Source organism: Jaculus jaculus, chromosome 7 (assembly GCF_020740685.1).
Source record: "Jaculus jaculus isolate mJacJac1 chromosome 7, mJacJac1.mat.Y.cur, whole genome shotgun sequence".
NCBI lineage: Eukaryota > Metazoa > Chordata > Mammalia > Rodentia > Dipodidae > Jaculus > Jaculus jaculus.
In genome coordinates, this window is record NC_059108.1 from 81,949,459 (window position 1) to 81,966,246 (window position 16,788).

At 37.3% G+C, this 16,788-nt stretch overlaps 1 protein-coding gene across 1 annotated transcript in view; it reads left to right on the forward strand.

The window, feature by feature from the left end:
* Arhgap5 (Rho GTPase activating protein 5) overlaps nt 1-5,709 on the forward strand; it is an 84,108-nt gene extending 78,399 nt beyond the window's left edge. Inside the window, exon 7 of the mRNA XM_045155634.1 lies at nt 1,920-5,709. Within this exon, the coding sequence (XP_045011569.1) occupies nt 1,920-2,247 (328 nt within the window). The 3' untranslated portion in view covers nt 2,248-5,709. The remainder of the gene's footprint in view (nt 1-1,919) is intronic.
* The last annotated feature ends 11,079 nt before the right edge of the window (nt 5,710-16,788 follow it).

Sequence of the window (16,788 nt, forward strand, 5' to 3'; positions counted from 1 at the left end):
CCTCTAGAGTATTGCGGATTATAGTGTACTACCATGCCCAGCTCAGAGTGTTTTTTTAAAAAATATTTTATTTTTCTTTATTTGAGAGAGAAAAAACATGGGAGTGTCAGGGCCTCCAGCTGCTGCAAACAAACTCCAGATGCATGCACCCCCTTGTGTATCTGGCTTACCTGGGTCCTGGAGAATTGAACCTAGATACTTTGGCTTTACAGGCAAGTGCCTTAATTAATCACTAAGCCAATTCTCCAACCCATAGATTGTTTCTTTTTGTGTGAAGTAACAGGGCTGGATAAACTCCTAAAGATCTCTCCTAACTTAATTTTGAGTTCTGTTTCAAGATTTGATTTTTATGCCTTGCTTATTAAAGGTGGTAGAAGGTCCTGCTCATGTACCTCGAGGAGTGGATGCAAGACAGTTAATCTATGACCATTGGTAAATTATTAAATTGTGAGAATTTTTCAAATAGAGCTTGTTTTGAATCAACTATCTTTCAAATGAAATTTGTAGCAATGTAAAAGCTATTTAATAAGTTTTATGAGCTATGGGAAAATTTTCGAAGGTTAAAAATATTCTTGGTTGAATGATAAAGATAGGTTTAAAGAGGTTGCCATACCCTGGCTTGCTTTTTAATCTCCCACAATAGTCTTAAAAATTTGGGTACACAGTTAGAATTGGTTGCTTGGAAGCCCATTAGTATCTGTTATTTGGTCTTATCCTAGAGGGAAAAAGGTTTTTATTTTCATACAATTAAAACTTCTATGTGTACTTTTTAAAAATTTTTTATTTGAGAGGGAGAGAGAATGGGCACACCAGGGCCTCTGGCCACTGCAAATGAACTCCAGATTCATGTGCCACCTTGTGCATCTGGCTTACATGGGTCCTGGGAAATCGAATATGGGTACTTTGGCTTTTCAGGCAAGCTCCTTAATCAGTAAGCCATCTCTCCAGCCCTGTATGTACATTGTTTTTCTTTATTGGTTATGTACATACTCTGTGTGTAAACAGCCATATGGGTATATTGTTAGCTTCCTCCCTGGCCTACCCCCTCAGAAGGGATCCTCCTCATTGGGGATTGTGGGTCATGCATTTTGGGGGTAGCTATCAGTTATAGGGAAGAGGCAATGTTTTTGTGCATAATGTCCCAACTTGTGGCTCTAACAATCTTTCCTCCCCATTTTCCACAAATTTCCCTGAGCCATGTTGGGTTTGTGTTAGGTCCACTTCAGTGATGAGGTCTTGGGAGCCTCTGTGTCTCTGGATATCAGGTTTGGTAGGAGTTGAGTATTCTCTGTATCTATCTCCTTCACCTTTGTGCTGGTACCAGTTTCACCAAGAAAGCAGCACTCTTGCTCATTTCCCTATATGCTGTGGTTTCAGCTGGGGCCCTGGTGAGGTGCGATGAACTGAATCTCTCCTCAGGTTCTGCATCCATCTGAAAAAGAGAAGTAGATTCTCCAACAGAGAGTGAAATCAGCACTGAATAAATGGGATAACCATTATAATTTTAGAAGGAATTTAATAGGTGTAGGCCCCCTTGTAGCCCAAGATTGGTGGGAGCTTGATATTGGAGAGTGGACTTGATTTTTGGAAATGTTTCCGAATTGTTTCCCAGCTGTAGCTATGGGTTCTGTTCCATTGAGCAGATCCATTAGCCAATTCAAGAGCAGTTGGTTACCCACCATGGCTGTGTGCCACTATTGCACGTGGGTGTGTATGTACATTTTTAAGACTGTTTGGCTTTCATACAATAAAAGGATTTGGCTTGTTATCTCTTGGTTTAGAAAATATTTCAATGCAAAATTCCTGGAAGAAAGATATGTTAAATTTGATGATAGGATAAAAGGTAAATAAATAATACACCTTGGGATTCTGTAATGGTAATAAGTTGTAATTCCTGTGTTTTCTTTTTATAATTTTAGGGTTAGTCAGCAAAATAAAATCAACCTAATGACAGCAGACAACTTATCCATCTGTTTTTGGCCCACCTTGATGAGACCTGATTTTGAAAACCGAGAGTTTCTGTCTACCACTAAGATCCATCAGTCTGTTGTGGAAACATTCATTCTGCAATGTCAGTTTTTCTTTTACAATGGAGAAATTGTAGAAACTGTGAACACTGTAGCCCCTCCACCACCTTCAAACCCAGGACAATTGGTGGAATCAATGGTACCACTTCAGTTGCCACCACCATTGCAACCTCAACTAATTCAACCACAATTACAAACAGATCCTCTTGGTATTATATAAGTAGAATGTGATTGCAGACAGCCTGAAATTGGGCAAAAAGCAAATCTAGATGTGCATGTTTCAGGGTTCAGTAGTATACTTCATGTTTCATACAGATATCCACATTCAAATTCATGAGACATTTTCTCTTTCAACTATATGGTATTCCTTACTGACTTACATTACAAATCTAAAAACATGTGGTAAGCATGACCGGAGAGGTTTAATTTTGATAAACAGAAATAGTTATAAAATGCAAAGCTGCTGTTGCATGCAACCTTATTGCAATCAGTATATCATTCCTGTGGCAATTTCTGTCACATTATATTGTGAATAAAATTTTTCTATAGAAATTAAATGATTTAAAAACTCACCTATATGAAACGTTTAATGCTTTCAGCCTGCTTTATGGCTGGTTTTGTTATTTGATGTGCTAATTTGGAAACTTCATTTACATTTTAGCAGTCTGTGTAGATACCTAAAGCCCAGTTAAGTGTTTTATAATTTCAGGACACTTATGCCATGCTTGGGATGTTGTTTGAAAGAAAGAAAAAAATAACATGTAACATATCTCACATTTCTGCACCTTCATCTTCTGTGAATGATTTGATGAGGGGGTAAATGAACCTATTTCTTTTATGCACATACTGAGGACATGTGTGTGGCTAAAGTGAGTTGATAATGTGGTGCAAAGGGTAGTTGTTGCCACCTCATTTCTTCATGGTCCATAATGAAATAAACATTTTGTATACGGTTAATTCTGTAAACAGATGCATGTTCAAGAGATCTATGATGGTCTTGTAATCTTAATCTAATATATTTTAGATATTTTAATTTTTTCCCTCTTGGGGAATACATTTAGTATAGTGTAGAAAAATACTTCATGACATTTTCATATAAGGTTATATAACTTTTCATACATAACCATGAAATTTGTTTAAATTCTTTAAACCAAACATTTTAATCTAGGACTTCAATTAAATATGTTCCTTGAATCTATTTTTATGTGGCCCTTGAACATATCCAAAAAAATCCATTGCTAATAATAGCAATAAAAATACCTTGGGTACTGACAGACTCCTTGGAGTATGTGTATATATAATCAAAACTTGTATTCATATTCCTTTTCTGTGATACGTTGTACTAGAATCCAAAATGGCTTTTGCACCATTTTATTTTTCCCTTTGATGTTGGTACCAGAGTTGCTATAAATGACTGCTGCTTTTGGGGTTAAATATTTTGTTAGTGAATATACAACCAGAACACTAAATTATGGATGAAATTTTCTGAGTAGGTAACACAGGTAAATTTAGTTGGGCTTTTTTCAGAATTCTTTCATTATCAAGTCATACCTTTTTTTTCTGGAAAGGGAAACAATGTTTTGTTTTCCTTTACTAGGTCATATTTTGTCTAATAAAGAAAAAACTCCTCAATGTTGTAATCTTCATACTGCAATTTTAAGGTGACCTTATGTGTATTATAGTAAATAGATGGTTTTGAGATTCAAGGCTCCTAAGAGTTTGATTTGCTCCATTTTTTTCCTAAAATAAATATTTGTTCCCAATTGTTACGTCCTAGGTATTGTACTTCCAATTTCAGCTTCAGAACCAAGATGTCAAAATGAACCAGCTGCTGTTGAAGTACATGTATATTATAAATTATCCTGTTTGTGTTACACGCTTACATGTTGTTATCTTTTCTAAGAAAACAAAGTCCCTATTATTCCTATTGCAAAGCACACAGGAATTAAGAAAGTACAGTGATTTTTTAAAAAATCCGGTAAATGTAGTATTCTTAACTTGTTCTATATTACTTATACATGTTGTCTATATAGCTTTAATTTATAGCTGTCAGTTAACATTGGCGTGTCTGGCAAAGAAAATTAAACTTTAAGAGTTTTATAAACTGTTTCTAGGTTGCTAAAGAATTTATTTTTCTACTATAAATGGTATAGACAAAGCATCAAACTATGTACAGGAAAAAAAGCCTGACTATTTCTATTGCAAGTAGGCTGAAAAGAATTTTCAGAATTATTCATATCTTTAATTCATTCTGCCATAACTGTACTGTTTAATATGTGAATCCCAGTTTATTTAAGCTATTCTCTTTTATACTGTGTTAATTTAATATCATCTACATTTAAAACCATTTTATTATTAATATGAGTGCTTATCATTTTCCATGCTAGCCACCTTACACCTTTGCTAAAACATACCTCTGCTTTTCTGTGCATTCTGTCATTGATTTCACACACTACATAGTGAGTCATTTAAATATTCTACATTTGATTCAGTTAAACAGTAAATTATAGTTGTTGAAAATTAAAGTGCCGTTTAAAGCTCAGTCAGCTATATTTACTTGTGTTTGTTTTGCTAAGGTTTTAATTATGTTTTTAAATATTAGAGAAATAATTCTAAGAATAACAACATAATTAAATTAACTTTTTTCTGGCAAGTTACTGGAATATTTCACTGTTGCAGAGCATATATATGAGATTTCATAAAGGGTTAAAGGAATAGTAACATAGTCTTATTATGGGTCAGCATTAAGGCATTATGTTTTACAATATGTAATAAAATTCCACTTACACAATTTTCCATTGTTTCATTTAAAGTTCAGTGCTTATCATTATTACAGTTATTGACTCAAAAGTATCTAGGTTAGCAATATAAAGAAGCATAGCTGGTCTCTGAAACATTGAATAGATTGTTTTAAAGTCAAATTCTGTTCAATGTATACTTGTTAGGATAGACAACTCTTAAGATCAAAATTCTAGGCACAATATATTTCTGTTGGAAATAATATTTTTATTAGTATGTTTTCTCCTTAACATTTACAGTGTAAATACTATAGGTAACATCAATCTAACTTAGCCAAAAAGCAGCATTTATTTTCCATACTGTATATAAATAATGTAGACCTTTTTTTATTTTTTTGAGGTACTGGAATCTAATTTCTAATATCTCTTAGATATATAAAAAGGGAACAATTAAAGCGAGAACTTAGGCCTTAGCTTCCATGGTGATTTTTAGTTTTTTTTATACAGTATTAATTGTGATGCTATTTGTCAACTGGATATAAATATATATATATTATATATAATTTTTAAAAGTCAAAAGTGGTTTGTTTGTTTGTTTGTAATTAATGTAATTTTGTGCTTCCCCCAAAGGATGCTGCAGTAAATTTAAGTGTTGGTAAAGCTGATGTACAGAGTGCTGTGAATAAACATGAAGAAGCTGTGCAATTTTAAGTTAGAGTTATCTCTGTTTTTACCATGTTGTTAGTAAAAATCCACTAATTTTTTCAAGTAAAATATGAAACAATTAATTTTATATTAATAAAATATAATTTATTAGCTATATTATTGAGCTTTCCCTGTACTATGAAAGAAAATCCAAAAATCAGTCTGGTTGTATGTGAAAATTAGATTTTAAAAAAAAAATGAGGCAAAAAAAAAAATGAGGCAATGCACAGATTTGAACCTGAATTTTGAACCATTGGAAATACTTTAAAGCTTGTTCTAGTTGTCACAGAGCTGTTAACAATGGAGAATCTATTTTTGTTTTCTTTTTATGGCTTACCAATAAGCTAAACTTTATGGGTATATGTTGTCATTTTCTGTGGCTCTGGTGAGGTCTGTTTCACTTGAATCTGTTTATCTTAAATTTAATAATCTTTCATTAAGTAGTGTTTACTTTTAGGTTGAACAGTTTGTTTCAATGCCTATGATACATGTTTAATTCTAATAGTATTTGAATTCTTGAAATTCTTGACCCTTTCAAATTACCAAATACTTGAAAATAAAAGTGTATAAGATTTAATACAGAAAGGGACTACTCTTCAAAACTATTTTCTTATGGTTGCTTCTGCATGTTCTTGAAACGATTGTTTAAACATTATTTCCTCATAGTCTTGCATCTTATGATACCTACATATCAGTCATCAGATAGCAGTTCAAATCTATTCTAATGAACTCTGGGATCTTCACTTACATCTCACACATACACTTCTTAGGGAGAAAGATATGGAGAGCTACAAAATACCATTCACATCTGAATTAAATAGTGTAATACTAGTTTTTAATGGAAATTTTGCAGGTAGTAGGAATGGTTTGAAAAGTCAGTAGGTGATGGTGAGAGTTAACATTTTTCTTATAAATAAATAATGTATAAAATTATAGTCCTTTAATACAATGTTGACAGTTATTGTTTAGTTGTATTTACCAGTTAGTCTTAAGATCTGCAATTTATTTATATTTTGGCACTTTATTCCCACAGAATAGACTTTCTGTTCAATTACATTTTCCTCAGATGTAAAGTTATTGTGAGCAATTTGGTAATGGCTCTCCTATCCTAACAGTTTTCCCAATGTTCAGTTAAATTTTTTTTAGTGTTTAGCCTATTTTTTTTTTTCAAGTTTGTTTCTGTGTTGCTTAATTTCAGTGTAAGTGCTGTGGATTTTGCAATTGCCTGTTTATTGCTTCACAACTCATCTTAAATCTTTTAAATTATGTATATTTCTTCATCAGGTCATTTATTGTGTTTTTGGGTTATAAATGTTTTATTTTTATTTTCAAAATATTTTCTGTGAGTTCTTAAAACATGTTACCACGAGCTTTACATTTTGGAACTTGAATTTTCTTTTTCTCCATATTCTTGGTATTTCATTTTCTCCAAATAAATTTAGGTGCTCAAGAAGTAGACATAATACTTGTCCCTAAAATAGTAAGAGACTCAGAAACAATATATACTATGTTACTATTTATGTAGGATTCAGATAATTTTTACATGTATAGATGAAATGATAAAAAAAAATCTAGCTGACTGAGAAAACATAGTTTATTCCTAGATTTGCTTAGGAGAAATATGTAGATTATTTTTTATTTGTTGTCAATCAGGCATGATTGATGAATACTTTTGAATTGTAATATTTGAAATAAAACTATTCCTAGCAGTATATTTTTAAAACACAAATTTTTTCACTTAGTACTTCAATTACAAAATGACTAATGGTTTACCATAAAATGACTGTCTTCGTGTTGTAGATCAGAAGCTAATACATATTTTTTCTAGGAAGTTAGAGAGTTAATATCTTATACTTTGCAGGACATATGATCACGACAGCACAACTTAACATTACTATTGGAGTGTGAATGTAGCCATAAACCATTTAGCAATGAACGAGCATGGCTGTGTTCTAATAAAGTTACATTTTTCCCACAGAACCCAGTTGGCTGATGGCTGGCATAAAATGTTAGTAAAATAAAAGCTCCAGTTTGTATGTGTGTAATAATTTATGATTTCAAAGTAATACATATTGGAGTAAAATTTTACAAAGGAAAATAATTTCCCTTCTATTCCTTTTATTTATCCAAAGGAAATAATATTTTTTTCTTTGTCATAAATAGCGAGCTATGAGGAACTGTGTGTTTGTGCCCCTTACTGCTACAAATAAATAACCAGGCACACCACTTTTTACATCTGGCTTATGTGAGTGCCTTGAGAAATGAATCCTGGCAGGGTGGCTTTTGCAAGCAAGCACCTTTAACCCCTGAGACATCTCAGTCCCAGGAATGGTCCTTTTAAAAGATCTTACTAAATTATTAATTTTTTTTTGTTTTGTTTTTGTTATTGTTTTTTGAGGTAGGGTCTCACTCTAGTCCAGGCTGACCTGGAATTCACTATGTATTCTCAGGGTGGCCTCAAACTCTCAGTGATCCTCCTACCTCTGTCTCCCAAGTGTTGAGATTAAAGGTGTGTGCCACCACACCCGGCTACTATTTTTTAAATAGAGAAAATAGGGCTCATATTTTTAATTGTGTATGTTAAGTGCTGGGTTGCTTGCAAAGCTTCTTTCTATTCTGAAGGATTATTTAAAGACTTGAAAGCATTCATTACATATCCACATGATGTACATTATTCGTGACTGCAGTAAATATTTCAGTAAATTGTAACAGGGATTTTGAAGTGATAGTTAATCAAAAACATCAAAATCATACCCATAGTGGTTATAAAAGTATACAAAAATGAGTGGTCTGTACTGTATGTAGATCACACTCACGAGACAGAATGCTCTGTATTTGAGCAAGTCTTCATTCACAGGTATGTTTTGGACATCAGAGAATTCAAAATGAAGAATATAACTGTAATCATAGGACATTATGAAGTCATACTTCAATGTAGAGAATTTGTATGTTAAATACAGAGGGATGGTCACCAAAGGGTCATATGATGCTGTTGAGACCAATAGTGGGAAAGGCACAATGATAAGTGATGGAAAGCTCCCATGGGAGCAAATACAATGCAATGATATTCTGGAACAAGGCCATACTATCTACAGTGGGCCTTTCTATGTTTTTTGAAAAACAGACACTGGGACATTTTTGGACACAAAGGAACGTCTGGCAAATATCCATCTGGAACTGCCTATAATAAGTGAGTTTTCTTAAGACTCATGAGGCATAAAGACAGTCCTAGCAGCAATCCACTGTTAAGTGGAAGTAGTACATCTGCGTCTGCGCCTGGGCAGAACTATATAGCGCATGTATATATGGTGTAGCTTATTTGTGCTAGCTATGTACCCATCATCTATGGCACCTGTTTTCCTTCAACTTAAATCTATGGTTGTGTGAAAGGCCCGTATGGAAGAGAATTAAAACGGCTTGGTTTATAAACTGGAAGCATGTCTTTGATACCTAACCCAATTTCAGAATCATACTGTCTCTGGATAACTGGACCCATTTAACAATATACTTCTGCCATAATCATCCCAGGACCAGGTAGCCAACAGTGAGGGACCACACAGAGTAGAGCCCTCCAAAATTACCCAGCACTGCCAGTCCTAAACTACTCATCATGCCCAGTCTTTCCTCCAAAAACCCCAATTAAAGCTCATTCTAATGCTTCCCCTTAGTACTGGTTTGGTTTGATTTTTGCCTTCTGGCCATCTTGGTTTTTTTTCTTCCTTGTGTGGCATGCTGTGCCTTCTGTCTCAAGGACCTGCCAATATGGCTGAGGCTTGTCCTTTTGTGGTCACATCTGAATGACCCCTTACATAAAAGAATACATAACAGCTCAAAGACTGGTGAAGCAGGGTTTTCTCACATTAGCCTGAGGTGGCAACATCTATGGACATCAGTGTACAGGTAAATCGCCTGGCTAGGGACTCAAAGACCTAGAAGAGAACAGACTAGAAAGTCAAAGATGAGGTCTGTAGAAACATTCAAGTGGCCACATAAGAATGAGTGTAGAGTGTGATTTTGTTGTATTTTTTAGTATTCCCCACTAAAAAGTATCAACAACAGGCATTTATCACAAGATGAGCCAGTCAATTGTCATTAGCTGATCTTTGTCATCAGTCACCTCAGTGCCTCCATGAGATCATGAGCAGAGTGGCCACTGAGGCAGAGGTGTAGGCCATCTGCCATAACAAGGGCTAGCTACTGGTTCAGGCTGACCCAGCTACTCTTGGTTTTCCAACCTACCAATATGGTCCATAGCTTAGCTGCACTAGGCCAAACTTCCTAATGGGGAAACAGATTAAAACACTAGTGGGATAAGGTCCATGAGGAACCGGCACAAGACCAACTATGGGGCTCAGAAGATGGAAGGTCCATTGGTTGCCTGGTAGCACTTACTTCCACAAGCTTCTCTACCAAAACCTTCCAGTAGTGCTTATCCTCCTCACAGTAGTGATGGAGCCTGCTCCAGCAGGATAAGAGGGCTAGACAAGCAACACCTCTGTCATCACCAGTCCTCACCAATATGCTTACCCTCCTGAAAGCATGATTTGGAAGTGCAGTGTTCATGTGCAGGACTTAAGCAGTACTTAGTCTCCTGTCCACAGAGCTGTGTTGGGTGCTTGCTTATCTTCTTCAATGTGCCTCTGCAAAGAGCCACCAGTGGCCAGCTGGACCAAGAGCAGTTTCATCTCCACGAGGCTCCCTTACCACACCCACAGAAGTGATGGCTGCATTTATTTAGCTGGCTTTGTCCCTGTACGGCCAGAATTCCAAGGAATAGCTGACTTGGCATGCACATAAGAAGCAGGTTCCCTCTTACACAGTCTCCTTGCTTGCTTAGTTCCAAGTGAACTTGGAAGGTGCCAATGTTATCTAAACAGTCTTGCACCTAGCTTGCTTCCATTGCAGGCTTTGGTTTTGAGGCCGGCTAGCGTAGGAAATAGCTTACTCACCCAGGACCCTGCTTGACTTAAGCTCCACACACCTCTGTTAACAAAGTATTTAGTAACCCAAAACCCTCACCTGCAGTGAGCTACACACCCCTCCAAAGAAAACAAGGCCAACTCTCCTTTTGTACTTTCAATCCAAGTCGATACATCCTGGAGCTAGAGACAGTGGGCCCGTCTAGCCTGATCTGGTTTGGGGTACATGCACAGTAAGGCAAACTATGTCCTCAAAATGAACTTTTAGGGAAAATTCTTCATTCACCATCCTATGCATATGCATGATTGGGCACACACGTGATTAGGATCAGATTCATCATCTGATTCGTGGGAATGGACATTTGCAGTGAGCAAAGGCTTACATAACTGAGTCAGTCAAAACAGAAACCCATCCCTAGCAACCAACTGCTCCTCCTAGATCTTCAAAAGGAGCCTCCAAGCATTAGTCTAGTGCCCTTGAGCAAATTCACTCAAGTAGCCTGCTGTTTCCTTACAGTGTATCCTGTACCACTGCCTTAAATAAAACTTAACTGCTTGCTGGTTTTTCTGTTTGTGCGCACCTTTTCAGTTTGTTAAATAAGACACCAAGACCCTGGAAACATCAGCTCCACACAAAACTACTTATCCAAAAAACAAAAGGGGGTGTTTCTGACACTTAACAACTGATGTCATGAAATATTCATTCATTTGTTTACTTCAGAGACCCTATAAAGACCAGTCAACCAGTTGCTGGTATTACATTTGGCCTATTCTGCCCTAGAAGGACCAGTTCGTTATAAGAATAGACAACAAGGCTAATGAAATGGCTCAGTGGCTAAAGATGCTTGCAAAGCCTGCCTGTCAGAGTTCAACTCCCCAGTATCCATGTAAAGCCAGACACACAAAGTGGTGCATATATCTGGAGTTCACTTGCTACAGTGGCAAGAAGCCCTGGTATGCTCATTCATTCTCATTCTCTCTCTCCCCTGTCAAATAATTAAAAATATTTTTTCATGGTATTACCATGGGATATTTTCTATAATCATGGAAGTTGTTAATAAAATATTGAAAAAAGTATTGTTTCAAAAAGAATGGACATCAAGCTGGCCATGGTGGTGCATGCTTATAATTCAAGCACTTGGGAAGTAGAAGCAGGAAAATCACAAGTTCACAAAAGAATAGACATCAGTATCAGGTATTGGTTTGCCTGTACTTGTCTCCAGACCCTCTGCATCACCATCAGGACTTGGGAAGTACCCAGTCAGTAGGCATGAAAGTCTCATAATGAGCATTCAGTGAGAAAGCAGCAAGAATGGATCAATGATTATGGGATCCCCTGTGTGTCCTGCAGCACACATCTAGAAGCTTCTGGCCTCACAGGCTTCCTGTCCTGACTTCTCTTCACAGGTGTCACTTCCAATACATAATCCTGCATTTCCAACTTTGTCATGCTGTGTGATTCTCAAGGTCCCAAAATAACACTGGCAGCACTGTGGTGGGAGCGGCTGCCCTAGAACCAGCTAATAACAAAAAAAAAAAAAAAAAAAAAATTAAGCTCATTTTATGAGTCATCTTTGTGTGGTGGTAAAAAGGACAAATGCACTGCAACTGCACCATCACCCCAGCTATAATTAGGAGTACTTATAATGGACAACAGAGAGAAGGAAATCCCTCTCCTGAGCAGGGCCACGTTGGTCATTCACATCCACTGAAGAAGAAGTGGCTCAAGGTTAACAAATATACAGACTCATGAGCAGTGGCATATGACTAGGGGTCTGTAGTGTAAGACTGGACTATAAAGAACAATGTATCTGGAATAGATGTATAAGTGAAGATTTTCATATTGTGTGTTAGTGCCTACCACAGTACACATGCCATACCAAAGGAAGTAAAGAACTAATTCCATAGACTGACTTGGCTGATCAACAGCAACCAAGCTGTGTCATTGCCCCCCTCAGTGCTGGCACCATGAGCACTCTAAGTTACTAGGATGGCAGAGCTGGATATTATGCATGGGCTTCCACTCACCAAGCTTAATCTAGCACTTCCACCTCAAAATGTCCAACCTTCCCACGCTTCCAGTACCAGAGATAAGCAATGACTCCTCAAGCCTCACAAGGAGACTTTCTAACAGGGCATTGCTCAAGAAGACCGGTGAACTACCTGGTGGTACATTGATTATCTTGCACCCCATTCACCCTGGAAGGGGTAGTGACCCATTTTGACCAGAACAAGATACATTATTCACTATCTGAATAAGTTTGATCCACCTGTAGGTTCAGTCCATGAGTTCAGGAACCACAAGACTGTTTCCTACAGCTCTTGGGTAAGTTGTGCTTCTCACGCCCCTAACACCAGACTTTATGAATTTTGATGCTTGAGATTAAACTATATCATCCAAATACATTAGGATTCTGTGTCAAAGGATCCAGCGAACCAAAATAGTCACTATGTTGACAGAGGCCATCAGATAACCTTAACCATCAGAAGTATAAGGACTGTATCTGACACTCAGGTGATCCACTTGGGTGTCACTTGGTAGGACTGGTTTAAACCTGACAGTTTTAAAATGTAGCCACAATGGCACTAGCACTACATGGTGAGCAGGCACTCATGGTTAAGTGTCTGAACTATGTGCCAGATCTGGAAGGGGCAGAGGCTGGGATGGAATGAAAGACACTGTGAGTGTCATTTATGGTTTCTTCAGAAGAAGCCTGCTGAACTGGAGGGAGACTGCTGCTTGGACTTGAAATATGACTCCAAGCTGTGCGAGGGGTGGAGTCTAGTGGATATTGTGTCACACTGCCCAAACTCTACTTGCTCTAATGATGAATTCAACTCAACTCCTAAGAGTGACACTGGGTGTCAGCCTTCTCTGTAATTACTCTTGATAAAGAAAAAAAAAAAAAAAAAAAAAAAAACCTTTTTGCCAATTTTGTAATCCTTTCCTCAGGTAACCTATATCCAGTTGCTGGCATTATATAGGCACAAATATCCAGCATCCTTATCCTAACTTGAAGTAATTCTGAAGGGTCATATCAGTTTCAGGGTTCTGGGTACAGTTGCCTGAAGCCTTCTTTGTGATGTATCTTTTCTCTCTGTTCAGCACAGCTCTCTTCCTTCATAGGCAATGATCTCCTAGAGCTACTTTGTAGCAGATTATGAAGTCCATTGTTTACAAGGTGGTTGGCATCAGGGAGACAGCTTAAAACTAGCCACTGTGGGAGTATTTATACTCCAGACATCAGCAAACCCTACAAACCCCTCTACCCCTAGAAAGCGAGTGGTAAGCACGTAGCAGCATGTGACTGCCCACAGGTCTTGCTCATAAGAGCATTCTCTAATAAACTTTCTATGTTGTTTTCTGAGATGGCTTCTCATGAACACATCATATAACAAGTAATAGGTCATTAAATATATCAATCACTTTTTATGTAAAGCACAGTAAGAGATCCTTGGATGAAGGCACAAATTCAAATCAGAATTGAGAAGGAAATTCCATTACCTGCTCATCTTGGCTTTCCCCACCTTTGGTTTTAGCACTGAGAGTCTCATATTCCAGAAAACTCTTCAAAACTAGGACAGTTGGTCCTTCTGGTAGCACTGAGAAAGCTAGGCCTCAACTGTTAGGCTGACTGCTGAGTAGGACACGCATTTACTGACACCTATGGTTATACAAGATGCATTTGGAGAGCCTAAGGTGGGTTATAGATTGTGGGCTGAATAAGCATAGCATAGACCTCTACAAAGCATGCAACCCTGGACCTGGGATTCAGGAGGAGGATTCTAGCACCCTAGCATATTAGCAAGAAATAAGACCCAAGCCAGATCATGAAATGGTAGAATAAGAAATGAAAAAAAATGACACAAAGCAGTTATTTACATCTTTAAGAATTTAGGCAGTAGATTAATGAATTATATACATAGGTCTGATTTTTAGAAGCTGTAAAGAATTGGGGGCAGGGCATTTGCACAACTGACCTAATGTAGAACTGATGTACATTTGTTATGAGATGCATTAATTCACCAATTTGGGAGGCTGAGGCAACACTGAACCTAGAGGAGAAGCTAAAGGACCCTGGCTCTAGGATTTAAACAGCTTTAGTAACTCTAATGCTGATGCACCTTTTCACAGTGTCCTGAGAACCAAACTGACCTATTATCTGAGAGAGGAACTTGAGATGTTATTTTAAGTAATAAGTTCTGAATTCCAGGACTCAAGTGTAGAAGGAACACAATTCAAACATCTAAGTACATTATCTAACAATCATAGTGAGGCTGCAGCCAAATCAGAATAAATTCTCCATCTTACAGACCACAAGGCATGCTATCTACTTGTAGCCATCTGCTTGCTAACAAGAAACACCAGCCAGATAGGAGGCCTAGAGGGGTATTGTTCATCTTTGATTTTACCTCCCTTTTGTAGCCTTCCAATTCCTTATAAAAAGGAATTTCAAGATCTGAGTTCACACCCCCAGCACCCATATAAAAGCTTGGCTGTGTGCCTATAATCACTAGAGCTGGAGAGGTAGGGACAGGAAGAACCCTGGTACTTTGTGAGTAGCTTGTTTAGCTGAATTATTGAGCTCTGGGGTTCAGTAAGAGACTGTCTCAAAAAAAAAAAGATATTTCAAATCTTGCTAAGTGATACTTTAATTTTCATTTTCTCAATCTAAAACAATGCTTACTAAATATAAATCTACAAGTATCACTATACACAGATTTTTTTAATAATATGGCTAAATGGATGATTCTCTAATCAGTCAATACTATCTTGAGTCAGAAATAGATTATTTTATATTGGTCATAAGAAAACTGAAGATTTAGGGCTAGAGAGATGGCTTAGTGGTAAAGGCACTTGTCTACAAAGCCAAATTACCCAGGTTTGATAGTCCAGAACCCATATAAGCCAAATACACAAGGTGGCACATACATATGGAGTTCATTTGCAGTGGTTGGAGGCCCTGGTGTGCCAATTCTCCCTCTATCTTCCTTTCTCTCTCTATCTCTCAAATATATTTTTTAAAAGAAGAAAACGTATGATGTGGGCTGGAGAGATTACTTAGCTGTTAAGGTGCTTTGGCTTGCAAAAAAGTGAAGGCATATAAGGAATTATCAACCTCAGCGGAGAAGCAGGAGAGAACCAGAGCTTCTAGGAAGCAGGCAACCAGTCAGAATAGGCTCCTGCCACATTGCAGGTCCACACAGCCACCTGAGTGCTGCCAACCACTGGAGAACCACCCCACTGCTACACAACATCCAGCATCGCCGATCAAAACACCAGATCCAGCAACGCAAGAAGCCTAATGGAGCCCACAGCACAACAGAGCGGGACCAAGGTGGGCAATCAGTATAGGTGACATTGGAAGCCATCCCAAAAGGTAACAGAGCCTACCTACACAAAGTGAGGTACATAGACCTGCACTGGAAGTGCTAATCTCACCTTGCATGTCAGGGAAGGGTATGTGTTAGATTTGGTTGATGTGTTCTTGGTCAGCTTTATAATTCTCAAATAAGCTATATTTTGGTATTGACTATTGTTGCCTTTGACATTTCCTGGCTTATAGGGCCTTTTGTCTTTTTCTTCTGTCATTACTGGGGGGCAGGGTCTCACTCAGCACCAGGCTGACCTTGAACCCATTTCAAACCAGAAATCTCAGCCTCCCAGTTGACAGGATTAAGGGAGTGGGGCAACACACACCCTTAGAGACTCTGACTTTATTAGATTGTCTGTTTGTTTCAATTGTCATTCTGGCATAAATACTCTGTGCTGGTTTTGATCATATGTCTATATTGCTCAGTAGAAGTTTAGAATTTGCTAGTAATTTGCTTCACCCAGCCTACTAGAATACCTTCATAGTAGGTGTCAAGTTTGCCTGCTGTTACTCTGGGAGTAATAGAAGAGCCACGCTTGGCACTTTAAGCTCCTACCCTGAAGATATATAAAGTTGAATTTACACATCTAAGAATACTGCAGATAACTAGAAAACTCAAGCATCAAGTGAACTCAAGATGCAAAAATCTCTACATTATAATACAAGAAACACACACACAAAAATCAAGATAATACAATTCCACCAAAAATTATAAATCCATCAGAAATGGCTTCCAGTGAGATGAAATGCCTGGCAAAGAATTTAAAAAAATGGTTATATCTATGTTCTAAGAAATCAAAGAAGAAATGAAGGGAATCAGAGAAGGAAACACACTCCTGAAGGAATCCCAAAAGAACACAGGAAAATAACTTAAGGGAATAAGGAGGTCAATACAAGACATGAGTACAGAAATAGAAATAAGAAAAAAAATACCAATCAGAAATACTATAAATGAGAAACAGAGTAAGTCAAATAGGAGTGCATACAATAAATGGTTTGTATCTAGTGCACAATGTGTATGCTC